Source organism: Odontesthes bonariensis, chromosome 8 (assembly GCF_027942865.1).
Source record: "Odontesthes bonariensis isolate fOdoBon6 chromosome 8, fOdoBon6.hap1, whole genome shotgun sequence".
Classification (NCBI taxonomy): domain Eukaryota; kingdom Metazoa; phylum Chordata; class Actinopteri; order Atheriniformes; family Atherinopsidae; genus Odontesthes; species Odontesthes bonariensis.
The window spans coordinates 9271282-9285335 of record NC_134513.1 but is presented as its reverse complement, the minus strand read 5'-3'; the positions used below and the strand labels follow the sequence as shown (position 1 = coordinate 9285335).

The following is a 14054-nucleotide window of genomic DNA, read 5'->3' as shown; positions in this document are numbered from 1 at the left end:
AAATTGAATCCTTAAAGAATGAACCACACTGTGCTAACAAACAGCCGTGTGCCTTCACAGCTGCTTCAGGCTTTCTGTCTTCCTCATTTAATCATCAACCAGTTTCAGGCCATGTGTTTTGGAGGATGTGAGGCAAGTTAGAGGAATTTTAAGGATATGTGGCACACATCCACACGCGCTTTGCCAAAAAGTGGGTGTTGATGAGCGCTCACTGGTCACAGAGGGTGCAAAGCGCGGATGAGGAGATGAAACTAAGATTCAGTTGAGGCCAGAAACTGCCTTGGATTATCCTCTATGGCTCCAAGTGCTGTATCATTGTTTTCACAGCATTGCAGTTGACCTCCACTGTATTTGGCAGACTACTTTCCTTCCTAACCCTATAGATTATTCCACCCTCCCCTCTGGTTCACTCTTGGGGGATCTCTGACAGTGTTCGCTGGCTGGCAAAGCTGCTGCTGACGAGGCAATACTCAGGTGCCAGAAAGCAGAGCTGAGGTTGCGGATCGTCTTAGCAGTGTAAAAGGCAACCCAACACTCCTCAACCAATCAGAGATCAAAGGAGGAGTTTAACTTGAAAGAGATACCAGCCTCTGTGTTTGTTGTGTAAGAGAGTTGGACTGAAATTTGAAATCTCTCAAGTTAGGTAGAGCTAGTTAGGTACAAAGTTGGGGTGCTGTTTAAAATATGATTATAAAACAGAACACAATCACGAGCAATACATTACAACCCAATTTAAATATTACAAAGACAGAAATATCTATTGTTTTGTTGAAAATATGTGCTTGTTTTGTATCTAAAGGTGGAAGCAAAACTGGCACAGGGGCAACAAGAGACTGGAAGGGAACATCTCAGAACTAATTAGTTGGATTGGCAAGTTTTTCAGAAGTAAAGATGTGGAGGGGTTCATCACTCTGTGAAAGACTCTGAGGAAATACATCCTACAAAGTCGTATGTCCTATAAAGTCATCGTCATTCTATAAAGTTGGGACACTAAAATATCAGTTGAAACAATCCAACAATCTTTGCAAATCACAGAAACCAGTATTTTGTTCACAAGAGAACATAGAAAAACATCAAATGTTGAAAGTATGACATTTTACTATGGTGTGAAGAATTTGATCTCATCTTGAATTTGATGGCAGCAACACTTCTAAAGAAAAGTTGGGATGGGGGCAACAAACAGCTGACAAAGTAAGTGGGACTAAGAAGAAGTCAAGTCGGGCAGAGTTTGCAAAAGAATCTGCAAAAAACTGGGAACAAATTCTGAGGCCATTTAAGAATGATGGTCCTTAAATTAAAATTGTGAAGACTGAAGAATATTCCATCATCCACAGTACATGATTTCATCAAAAGAGGACACAGCTAAAGCTCAATACTGGATGCCTGTGATCCTTTACTGAGGCAGCACTGCACTAATAACAGACAGGATTCTGCCATGGAAATCACTGCATGGGCTCAGGAAAACTTCCAAAAGTCATTATCTGTGAACACATTTCACTGTGCCATCCACAGATGCAGGTTAAAGCTCTGTTCTGCAGTCAGATGAATTGGATACTGTGTCCTCCAAACTAAACAGAGACACTCTTCAGGATGTTATCAGCTCTCTTTTCACAAGCTCGTAACTCTGATGGTGGAAGAATGCATTAGTGCCTATGGAACTGGAAACTTGCACATCTGGGAAGGCCCCATCAATTCTGAAGGTATATACAGATGTTAGAGCAACAGATGCTCCCATCTAAATGATGTATTTTTTCAAGGAAGGCCTTCAGCAAGAAAATACCAAACCACATTACAGAAAAACACGGCTTTGTAATAGAAGAGTCCGGGTGCTGTACTGCCCTGCCTGCAGTCCAGACCTTTAACCAGAACTGCTGGGCAACAAGAGTCTTATATGGGACAACATTCATCCCCGAAGGTCCAGCAACTGGTCTCCTCAGTTACCAGATGTTCACAGATTGTTGTTAAAAGAAGAAAGGATGCTACACAGTAGTAATAAAACTGTGTTGCTGCCATCAAATTAAAGTTGTAAAATGTCTCACTGTCCACATTTAATATATATTCAATGTTCTAGTGTAAATAAATTATTGCTTCATGAGATCTGCAAATACTTACATTCTGTTTTTATTGTACACCGCATCCCAACTTTTTTTTTTTTTTTTAGAATTGGGGTTCTAGTTAATCATTTCTCAATAAAACTGCAAAGAATTCCAGGATTTCATCATCAACTTAACATGATGTCATTAAAACATCCAGCTAATCCATAGACAAACAAGAGACAAAGCTGTAAAAAAAACTACTGTAACGGCCTGCTCACTGGGCTCTCTAAACGGGCTATAAGACAGCTGCAGTACATCCAGAATGCTGCTGCTCGAGTCCTGACTAGAACCAGGAAATACGACCATATTAGTCCAGTGCTCAGGTCTCTGCACTGGCTTCCTGTCGCTCAGAGAATAGACTTTAAAACAGCTCTGCTTGTGTACAAGTGTCTTCATGGTCAAGCGCCAAAGTACATCTCTGACATGTTAGAGCCATATGAACCAACTCGGGCTCTGAGAACCTCAGGGAGGGGTCTCCTGCTGGTGCCCAGAGTCAGGACGAAACAAGGTGAGGCTGCGTTTCAGTTTTATGCCCCTAAAATCTGGAACAGTCTTCCAGAAGATGTGAGACAGGCCCCAACTCTAACAATGTTTAAATCCAGGCTGAAAACAGTTCTATTTAGCTGTGCATACGACAGCTGAAAGTATTTTATCTGCACTCTTCATTTTTAAATGAATGAATTAATGGTTTTATTGCCTTCTTGTGATTTTATGTAGCTGTGAAGCACTTTGAATTGCCTTGTGTATGAATTGTGCTCTATAAATAAAATTGCCTTGCCTTGCTGTAAATCAATACAGAAATGCTAGGACCCTCAGGCAGCAGTGCACTGAATGCAAACAGTTCTGGATGGGAATCACCTCACAGCACATCTCTGAAACCACTCCCAGTGAACACACAGCTTTGTCACTGCATCCACAAAGTTGCAAGTTGATACTTTACCATTCAAGGAGAAAAAATGCAAACAAAGATCCAGACATTTTTTTTCAGGGAAGGACAAGAGCAAACAACATTCTGCCCATATTATAAAAGCATAGCTCTGTAGTAAAAGAGTCAGATGCTAAATTAAACCACCAGCACTGAAAAATGTTTGGCACATAGTGGGTGGGTAGAGGTGGTTCAAATGGCAAGAAAATGTAGACCATAATATAGACTGGATTTGTGTTTTCTCAAAATGAGACAATTGTTGTTGGACATATCAGAAATTATGCATATAACTGTCATTCCTTTGGAAGTATGTTTTCCCATGCCAACTTTTGTGGTAAGCTTCTGATGGGGCAGGAAAAGTGCGAAGAACAGTTTTTACTCTTTATTTATTCAATGCATGATATTAGGTTACTATTGTATGAATGAATGTATGGTGAGAACTCATATTGTTGTCGGATATCTGACTTGGCACGAATGGCAGCTCCTAAAAACTATGGAATGCAAGGTATTTTATCCCTACATGACCAGATATGAACTCATACATCAAAATATGTGCCATCCCTCCCATCTGGCCTGTGGTACAAATTCCTAACCCCTCCTTGGCTGGTTTACTGTCTACAAGCCAGTTTAAGTTGGGGTCATACTGCAAACTCTTTCTATTGATGGTTTTAAGAGAGAGATGGAGGCACCTACTGATCATGACAGAGACCGTGTTCACTTGAGGATTGAAGGAGCACCTTCCTTTTCCCGATTCAGTCCTTGAGTCAATGTGAAAAACCTGCTCCTGTCACAGAGAAAAAGAGAAAATCAGACATTTTGGAGACATTTTAACATGACAAATTGTTCCATCTAGTGGCCTATGACAGTAAATCTAAGGCAAAACAAATTCCCCACCAAATTGCCAGATTCTCCTTTCATTTCATTTTAAGGAAGCACAGAGGGATTCCTGCTGTAGTCCAGCTCCTGGCCCATATGGGCCATTAAAGAAATATTCCAATCTGGAGGAATGGAGGATTTTTCCTGCTGAAGAGTTGAACAGCCATCTCTCAATCTGAAGTGGTGACGCTTTAGTTTCCACACCTTTCTTGTGGCAGACTTGACGGTCAAAGAATGCCCTGGATAAATATAACACTTCCTGTCCCATCTATTTAGATCCGGCCCACTTCTGCGGTGCATTTCCATGAATGGGGATGCAGATTACATCAGCGAAGCAGCATTATTCCAGGAATGTGTGTCCGTTTGCCGAGAAGTTCTGGAGGTGGACAGATTCCATTTGGCAGGTTATGCTATCAACCTGTTAACAATATAAACTATTTCAAAGACCTTTAAAATCTGTTTTATTTATTTTCCCCGTACTTAAATATTTGACTGCTAATGTGCAAAGTGATATTTAACAGCTTCAAAAAAAAGGTTTCAATCAAATAAAGAAGATTTTTTTGTATTCAAGGAAAAATGCTATTTAAATTTTATTTAGAACAAATTTCCATACAAATGTACGATGTGTTCAATTGGATCTTCGAATACATTATAAAGCTTTAGAGACTGAATAAAATTTTCCTTATTAAGACAGGCAGTTTTTGCAATAGTAAGACACAAAACACATGCTTATGACTAGTTGCTTCCACCCTACTGAGCCTCAAAACACAATAATAATAATAATAATATGGGACACGTCCACAAAGACAAGGTCCATACTTTCAACTTGCCAGTGCCGCAGCTTTGTTCATGCTTAACAGATCTCTTTTTTTTTGAGGCACAGGCATGATTGAGCTCAAGTGTTTCAAACAGAGCAATCTGCCTTTCAAACAAAAACCCCAAATGACAAAAGGCACCGCAGTGAGCAGAGAGCCTGATTCTCTCTCCTTATTAGAGTTTGGCAGCAGTCTGGGGGTGAATGTTCACTCAGTTTCTCCTGGAGGGCTTCCCCGCTCTTTCTTCCAGAGCTGTGTGGCTGGACATGAAAGCCCAGAAACAGCCTTCCATCCTGGACACTATGGATCCCTCCATTTACTCTCTCTGATCCTCTCATCTCATGAGACATCAACCTGACCACATGAAAATTTGGCGCCTGTCAAGTTATGGAATCTCTGATATTTTTTTCAAAAACCATGTGGCGTAGCTTTAAGCAAATCCCTAAATACATGCTGTGATTTGAGTATAGCAGTTTAGCAGTCACTGGTTGTCATTCATTGAAAACATTTTCAGTGCTTAGTTATTATGATATATGTTGTTGGTGGAAGGAAAATTAACTTTACAGAATCATAAATATGTCAAGCTTTGCTTTGAAACTTTATAAAAGCTGATTCACCTACACCCTTTCAGACATAATGATGATAATGATTCATTCTCCAAAAGAGTAAATCACTTTTGTTGCTTTGGATAGCAGCTTTGAAGCTAGCTTTACTCAGCACACTGGTCAAATTAAAGTCAATTTAAAAGAACAGGAGAATTAACGTAGAAACGAGCCGTACAAAGTGTCCTCATCAATCCATGCTCATGTTTTAAGCTTAACATTTAAACTGTTACAGATGTCCAGTGGAGCTCAATGTTAATTTTCTTCATTTTGGAGTGTATCCCAGAGTGTTTAAATTGACAATCAGAATGAATTATTAGCGTCCCCTCAATGGTTTATTCTATGATAAGTTTGTTGTTGTGAACCCACCTCTGGTCTGCGGCCCCTGTTGATGTACACACAGACAGGACTGTATGCTCCACTGCCACACATAAACAGGTGAGTTCTGTTATAAGGCTGCATCACCCGGATGAAGTTCCCACAGCCGTGCTAGAAAGTACAGATGAACAAGGAAAGACACAAAACGTTGAACTGGTAGGAAATAAAGACATGTCTTTGGTCTGTTGAGTTATTCACACATTTTAAAGTAATGCAAAGGTTTCGGAGAAAAAAGGACAAACTATTGATCACAAGTTTGTATGTTCATCCACTTTGTGTAGCGTGATGCTTCAGATGGTCTGTTGCACTGAAGTCATTCATGGGATTTTTTTTTTTAATGGAAACTGCAGGCGGTTTTGGGCAGTTGGACCCGTCTCTCATTGTCAACGACTTTCAATGAATCAGATCAATAAACGAGAACCAGGAGAGTTGCTTGGTAATACGCCAAAAAAAAACCATTTCATGTGCTCATCTTTCAATGAATTAATAATGTCTTGGCTGTCTATTTGTCAGCCTGTACACTGACATCTTTGGGAGGCTGACTGTTACATCTATCACCCACCCATGATTATCTGTACATTTGTCCAGGAAAAACTAAAGTAAAAATAAAGAAATAAAAAAAAGACCAGTAAATTACCAGAAGCTGGATAGTCACTGGTAAAATCATCGCTAATTCTAATCAGCTATCCAGTGGGACAAAGAACCCAATTGAGCTGCTACTGTGCGGACTACAGCATCAGCTACCAAACTAGCTTCTTGTTTTCTTAGCGGATTGGAGCCACATGCAGTGCATATGGATTTGATTTTACCATGTTAATTACCCTAATATGCACAATCTATTTGTGTTTGTATTTGCAATATTAATGACTGTAACTAGAATTTTGCCTGTTGCTGGCAGTATAGATTGTTGACTGGTCTGAGCCATTGTGCCTTGACCAAAAATCTTGCTTTAAGACTGATGAAATAGATTATCATGTGCTTGGATCTTTTGAGGATTCAGGCAGTTACACTCATTTACATTCTCCAGCTCCTCATGGGGGTTCCCAAGGTGTTCCCAGGCCAGAAGAGATTTATAATCCCTCCAGTGAGTTGTGGGTTTGCCACGGGATCTTCCCCCAGTTTGTTGTGCCCAAAAAACTCAAAAGGAGGCCACTGGGAGACAACCTAATCATATGTCTGAGCCACATCAGGTGACTGCTTTCAATGAGGAGGAGCAGCAGCTCTACTCCAAGCTTCCCCCAGATATATGATCTCCCGACCTTATCTCTAAGGCTGAGCTCAACCACCCTCCAATGGAAACTCATTTCAGCCCCTTGTATCCGTGATCTCATCTTCTGAGTCAATAACCTAATGGCCATAGGTGATGGCTGGAACAAAGATGGACCAGTAAAGCTAAAGCCTTGCATTTTGGCTCAGCTCCCTTTTCACCAATGGACCAAAGCATCGACCTCATTACTGCTGATGACGCCTCAGTGCGTCTCTCCATGTCTTGTTTTCTGCTAACATCAAGTGTGAGCAAGATCCCAAGATATTTAAATGCCTCCCCTTGAGGCTAAGACCCCCCCACCCCCAGCAACCCCAACCCAGTTGAGAACACTGGCCTCAGATTTGCAGGGGCTGACTTTCAGCCCGGCCATTTCACACTTTGCTACAAGCAGCTCCTGTGTAAAAGATTGTGACTTGAAGAAGCCAACACAACTACACGATCTGCAAAAAGTAGAGATAAACATGATTGTTGACAAGAGGGAGAGTCTGACATGCATAGTAAACAAGCTTGACTTTGTGCCAAGAATGTGGATCTAACAGCCTGCAACAGCAACTCCAAAGCCTCGGATTCCAGCAGCATCCCCAACAGAATCACTCCGAGGAGATCTCCAATCAGCTGATGTTAAATAATGTCCCTTTAATGACAATTATAAGAACTTTTAGAGTTGCATCCTTCATTACTGCCAAAGCCCTATTTTGCTAATCAAAACAATCCTAATCTGCACCAAATTTCTATGGTTACTTCCAAAACCCATCTAACACCTTTCCATGAAGTGTGAGGAAATTCTTCATAGTGCAGTGTGAATAATCTTGATCACAAAGGACCCCCCCAAAAAAAAAAAAAAAAAGACAATTTCAATTGCCAAAGGCGCTCCAGATACTTTAATGCAGACATAACAGCACTTCAGTAGATTCTGGCCGTTTTCATTTTGTCCAGCCTCAGCTATGACACATTGCACTGACATACCAGAGGAGAGATCTGTTTCCTGATATAAAGCCAAGGTGAACATCAAATCCAGAACATGTTTATTGCTCCTGAATGCTATTCCATGTGAGGTGTTAAATCAAACTTATCTCACTTGTTATGACACTTGCTGGATAATCAAACAATGCCAGAACTGCTCTGGTTTTAAGACCTGAGGAAAAAGAGTATGAATGGTTAACCCTGTAAGACCCACTGTTGCAGAATTACAACAATTTTTGCATCCCCCCAAAAAACTTTTTTTTTTGTTTTTTTTTTTGGTTCAACCACATTAACATACTCATTTGGTCCTATTGTTCAGTCTCAGAAAGCTATTGGGTCACACATTTGTATATAAGGCCTGCCCTCAGGTCGAGAAGTCACACAACCTCCAGATTTTTGAGAGAGCATCAACCCCTTCATTTACTGGACTGGAATTATCTGATTGAAGTAAGTAAAATGCTTTAAATATTTTTTTTTTGTGTTTATTACAGTGTCTAGAACGTGTCCATATGTATTCATTGTGGAAAATGTGCATTACATTTTATTTAGAGCTTGTTTTGTAAGCGTTGCAATATTACAACGTTGGGTGAATGTGGTAGTCAAAATATCCCTGTTTTGAGAGGAACCTCTTCAGAGGACCTTCCATTTACATTTTTTCTATATAACTTTAAACTACACATGATTTATACATTCTAGCCATATATTAGATTACATATTATTGTATTAGAAACTAGTGTGCAAAGGTATATATTGCCATATATAATCATTTTCATTTACTTATAATGAATTCTAACCACCTGCAACATTCAGTATTTTCCCCTTATCACAGAAAGCAGGACTTTCTAACAAAGAAATTCTTTTTGTGCATGTCTGCTCTTTGTCTTGGCTATTGATAAGGAAATGTTCCTATATCAATTCATAGACATAGCAGTTGTGGGGGATGATGGGGGAGGGCTTTTCCATTGTTCTGGAGCAGGTGTTGATGCTCAGGAATGTATGGTGTTGTTGTAAATTGGAGGTTACCTGCATACCTATTAGTATGATAATCAGAGTTTACAATTGGTCAGCTATACACTATTGTGTGACCAGTGAAATGTGTGAATAGGTTATTTCAGTGCAATTTGTAAACACTTCATATTGAAATCAATCTCCCCATCATCCCCTCTTTTTCTGCAGGTTATCTAGAATCTAATAAGCATGTGTGCTGTTTATATTCAATTTTATTTTTTCCATTTCAGAATGCGACCAGCAAGGACAGATCCTCGGTACAGTGTGACGGATGTGATTGAGATGGTCCATAATGGAGAGAGTGATGTGGACATAGAGTTTGACGACACTGATGCGAGTGATGAGGAGTCAGATAACGATGCCTGTGTGGACAAAGAAAACCAGGAACCCACTGACTGCACAGCCATGACATTGGACATTGAGCCCCAATCAAATGAACACATCAAGCCCCGTGACAGATATCGCTGGCAAAAAAAGGATTTCATCAGTCCCAATACTGATTTTTCTGGTCCAGCTCTCACAGATGATGCAACTGTCCTCCACACACCGCTGCAGTACTTTGACAAGTTTGTCTCAGAAGACATGATTCAAGCTCTGGCAACCCATACAAATGAGTACAGCGTTCAAAGTAATGGAAGATCTGTGAACACCACAATCAACGAAATACAGAAAATGTTGGGCATGTACCTGAGGATGGGCTTGGTCCAAATGGCTGGAACCCGTATGTATTGGGAGACAGATACGCGGCACTCCCCAGTTGCTGATGTGATGCCCCGCAACAGATTCCAATCTCTTTTGACAACATTACATTTTGTGAACAATTCAACAGTGTCAGAGACTGAAAAGAGGGACAAACTCTGGAAACTCAGACCATGGCTTGAGTCATACAGAGAGAAATGCCTGCAGGTGGTACCCGAAGAGCACAATTCTGTGGATAAGATGATGATTCCTTTCATGGGAGGCGTGGATTTGTTGGACTCGTTCACAGCGAAATACAAGTTCGCCCTGAAATCCCGGCGTTGGTACATGTACATCTTCTGGCACACCATCACCCTTGCTGTGGTCAACGCCTGGCTCCTTTACAAGCGGCACTGCCAAGCTCTCAAGATGCCAAAGAAGGAGATAATGAACATGAGAAAGTTCCAGGCACAAGTAGCATCCTCTCTCATTCTGGTAAGAATCTATTTCTGCTATTTGCCATGTTTGTGACTTGTATCTCTGACTTGTATCATCATACATTTTTAGCATATACATGCATTGATTATTAATAGTAATATTGATGCTTCTCTTTCCAGGTGAACACAACACCGAAAACTCCGAAGAGAGGACGACCATCTTCAAACCCAGATGCGGCAGGGAGTCCTTTGAATAAAGAGAGACCATCCCCAGGTGATGGGAGTCCAAACTGTCCCTCTTCCAAGAAAGCATGTACACCCCCCCCGCAGGATGTGCGCAAGGACCAAACTGGACATTTCCCAATGAAGGTGAAGAGAGGACGCTGCAGACACTGCAGTAAAGGGTATACTAATACCCAATGCAGCAAGTGTGATGTTCGCCTCTGTTTTTCAGAAGACAAGAACTGTTTCTGGGACTATCACTGTACATAAATGTTCTATTGACTACACACTGATGCCAGAGCTGTCCCAGACCGGGAAGCCTCTTGGCATGTGTGTGTGTGTGTGTGTGTGTGTGTGTGTGTTTCTTTGTTTGTTTTATTGTCCAATCACTGCACTATGGAACTATTGATTACACTATGGAAATACTGACTTGAAATATGTCTCATTTCTTTTACTTCTATATCTCTATATTATATAATAAATGTATCTGTCAACACTCTTTCCTGGTCATGTTAATCTTGTCTGCCTCAACTGACCTAGTATGTTTTTTTTGCACATTTTTTTGCAACTCATAGAATGTTCTTTGCACAATTATCTTTATTACTCTACTCTACTCTACTAAGTTCTTGTTGTTGCAATAAATGACTGTTCAGAACAACATGACTGAGGTTATTTTTCATGTTATACTGTTCTGGGACAAAAGCAAAACCCTGCAAAAGAATCCTTAGTTCTGTATTGTTGTTCAGACAATGAGTGCAAATGCAGGAGATTCTGCTCCCCATTGAGCCCAACGTTGCAATATTACAACGTTTCCGTAAAAACTTAACAAAACATATTTTTTTTAAAAACACATCATTTTCAGCATCAAAGGCCTCCTACAACAACATCTTAATGGTTGAAAAAATTTTTTTTGGTGTTTTTCTATATCTGGGTCTTACAGGGTTAAGTGACATATCTATAGTACGTGAGACTGACTACTGATCCCTCTGCTTCCACTCTCCCGAACCTGGCAGCAGCAGGAGTCCTGGGCATTGTGGCTAATTAAGCTTGAGTTTGCAGAAAACTAGTGAAGAAAGGAAAAGAGAGTGGAGAAATGTGGGGAGGAGAAAAACGTGTATCGAGGGAGCTGTCAGGAACTTGGCCATGGCTGCAGAGCTGGCAGCTGCTGCAGCTCACGGTGCACATAGCTCCATTGAGAGCTATCAATGAATAGCAACTGAATATTTTACCATCTCACACCCATCTCTGTTATTTATCTTCCTCTTCTTTATCTTGCTTTGTTGGCCCTCCTTCCCCGCCTCACTTTTATTACTCATTCATTTTAACACACCCACATAAGGCCTGCACGCATATCTGAAGTCAACCTTACAAAGCCACATGCATCCAGTATGTGAATTTATCCTGTTTTATTTTCCTGTCTTGTTTCCTCTTATTACGCATGCACGGCTTCAAGCACAAAGCGGCGATCCCACTGAGTTTAAAGTGAAGGCTTTTGAACCAGCAAGCAAACAGAGTAATCAACATAGCTGGTCTAGATTTGTCCTCTGATGACCCCCTCTGGCGCAAACAATGTGCAGTCACTTTCTGGAGCCACTCTTAACCACAGATTTTATTGGAGAAAGAGAATTTAATATATACAGATAGGGATGGTAACAATAATAGATGTATTGGAGCTCTGAGTCAAGAAAAAACGAGCCAGTGACAAAGCTGACTGTGGATGAGAGAAAATTAAATATACTGCGGCAAAAATGAAACCGGAGAATGTTGAAAGAGTTGGAAAAAGTGACCAAAGAAGGTAGGAAATGTAGTCAGACAGGAATTCAAACTAGTGGAAAGAGGCAGGAGTGCAAAACGACAAAGATCATGGAAGCAGGGAAGGAGGGGAAGGAGGCACTTAAAGGCTCTGCACATAGATGGCTCACCCAAATATTTGAGAAAGCCTGCCTGAAGCACACGATTACTCAGAGCAGCAAAACTCAGTCACTGGAAACAGCTCCTCATCTATTTCTGCAACAGCATGTTGTACAAAATCCTCGCTCTGTTACCCTTGATGGTTTCAGAAGATGGAGAGATGGTGGATATCAGTCTCACAGAGCCGTGGTAAAGTGAAAAATTAGGCCTCTGATTTATGTAAATTTTGCATCTGAAGGTTTATAATTAAAACATAAAGCAGTTTTTCTCTCCTTCTATTTCACTGGCTTCTCCACTGCATTATCTATAGAATGCAATGCATGTCTTCGTTGAATTTAATTAAAGGAGAAAATATGCTGAAGCAGAATCAGATACACGAGTCTCTCTGCATGTTTTCATTAAATCTTATAGCCAGCAGGTGCTGCTCAGTATCAGGGGGGCTTATGGAATCTCTGCGTCAATGAGCTGCGCTCCATTTACAAAGTTTTTACAGGGATCCACGGTTGTCAGTCCCCCCACCGCTAAAAATATGTCTGGGCTTGACAGAAGCATAAAGATGTGAGCAAGAAATCCCAAGTAGCGACTTCCAATGCATAGTTTCCAGGAAGCACTGATCTGGAAACAGCTGATACAACCTTTAAATCTTGAACTTGAACATCGTGGGAGACAAGCACGAGGACTTTCTAATCAGTCTTGTGAACTAAGGTCTTAAAACACGTCATTAATGTCTACAATGCGAGTTAGTATATATGGGTCAAAAGCAACGTTGGGGCAATTGTGGCCTTATAAATGGGTGATTATTAAGGCGAATTTTTGTCAACCTCATAAACAGATATTATTTATTCTACATTGTGACATGCTTGCTACATTAGCTAACATTAGCCACCATGTGCTAATCATACCAAACAAGAGCTTTTCATTCGGGAGAAAAATGTGTATTTTCTGGCAACATAAACCGTGTGATGAAACTCTCAGGGTATAAAGTGTTATGGTAAATTTGATGTCTGCTAACTACATAAATGATATGTGGTGATAGATGTGAGGATATCATTGACCTGCTCATTGAGTGAACTCCTGATGCACAAAAGCAACCATCTGTTCCTAATCATGTTTTCTTTTACACTGTATAAGCACAACTCCCAGCAGTGTTTATATGCTTAGGCTAAAATCCCAAGTATCTTATTATTGCTAAATCTGATTAAGAGTAGAATTTAATTAGGCCATCCACAACATATATTGTACATGGTAAGCAGGGTTGATGTGATGATGCAATCCAGTTTTGCAATTTGAAACTATGAGCTTTTTTCCCCCTATAGATTTATGATTTGATCATCCCAGCGAATCGTCAAGTTGATTTAAAAAAAAAAAAACTGTTTTACTTTAATACGAGAGAATGTAAAATTTTCTAAACTCAAAATTGTATTTATTTTTGAAAATTCTGAGTTGTTTTGCAAATATTACAATGGCCCTAACAGCCCTTCATTAGTAACAAATCTGCAGTCGGAGGTAATTAAATCAATTTAAAATATCAGAAATAATCAGTCTTTTGAACTCTCAAAGTTTTGAGCATGCTGTTTTAGCCAATGGGCAAATCTACAGATTGGTACAAAGTAAAATGGATGTTGTTATAAGTATCTCTGCTTCTTATTTGTAGAATTTGTTTTAGCTATATGTAGTAAATGTCCCCCAAAATAGGGGTTTGAAAGGTCTGCTGTCCTTACTGTTGGGTCCTTGCCCGCCAATTGGCATTCTTCTACTTTGCTTGTAGATGCAGGCCAAAACACCTGGTGGAAAAAAAAACAGTATTTAGATTAGAGACGAAGCCCACAGGCAACTTATACAGAGAGGCATAACATGAATATGCTCACGAGGTTCA

General features: G+C 40.3%; 1 protein-coding gene across 2 annotated transcripts in view; it reads right to left on the bottom strand.

The window, feature by feature from the left end:
* sema3c (sema domain, immunoglobulin domain (Ig), short basic domain, secreted, (semaphorin) 3C) overlaps nt 1–14054 on the bottom strand; it is a 47759-nt gene that overhangs the window by 14770 nt on the left and 18935 nt on the right. Inside the window, exons 4-6 of one of the 2 annotated variants that reach the window (XM_075471586.1) lie at nt 13900–13962; nt 5684–5803; nt 3715–3805 (exon numbers count right to left, since the gene is read on the bottom strand). In XM_075471586.1, the coding sequence (XP_075327701.1) occupies nt 3715–3805; nt 5684–5803; nt 13900–13962 (274 nt within the window). The remainder of the gene's footprint in view (nt 1–3714; nt 3806–5683; nt 5804–13899; nt 13963–14054) is intronic. The other variant, XM_075471587.1, reaches the window with a different exon arrangement.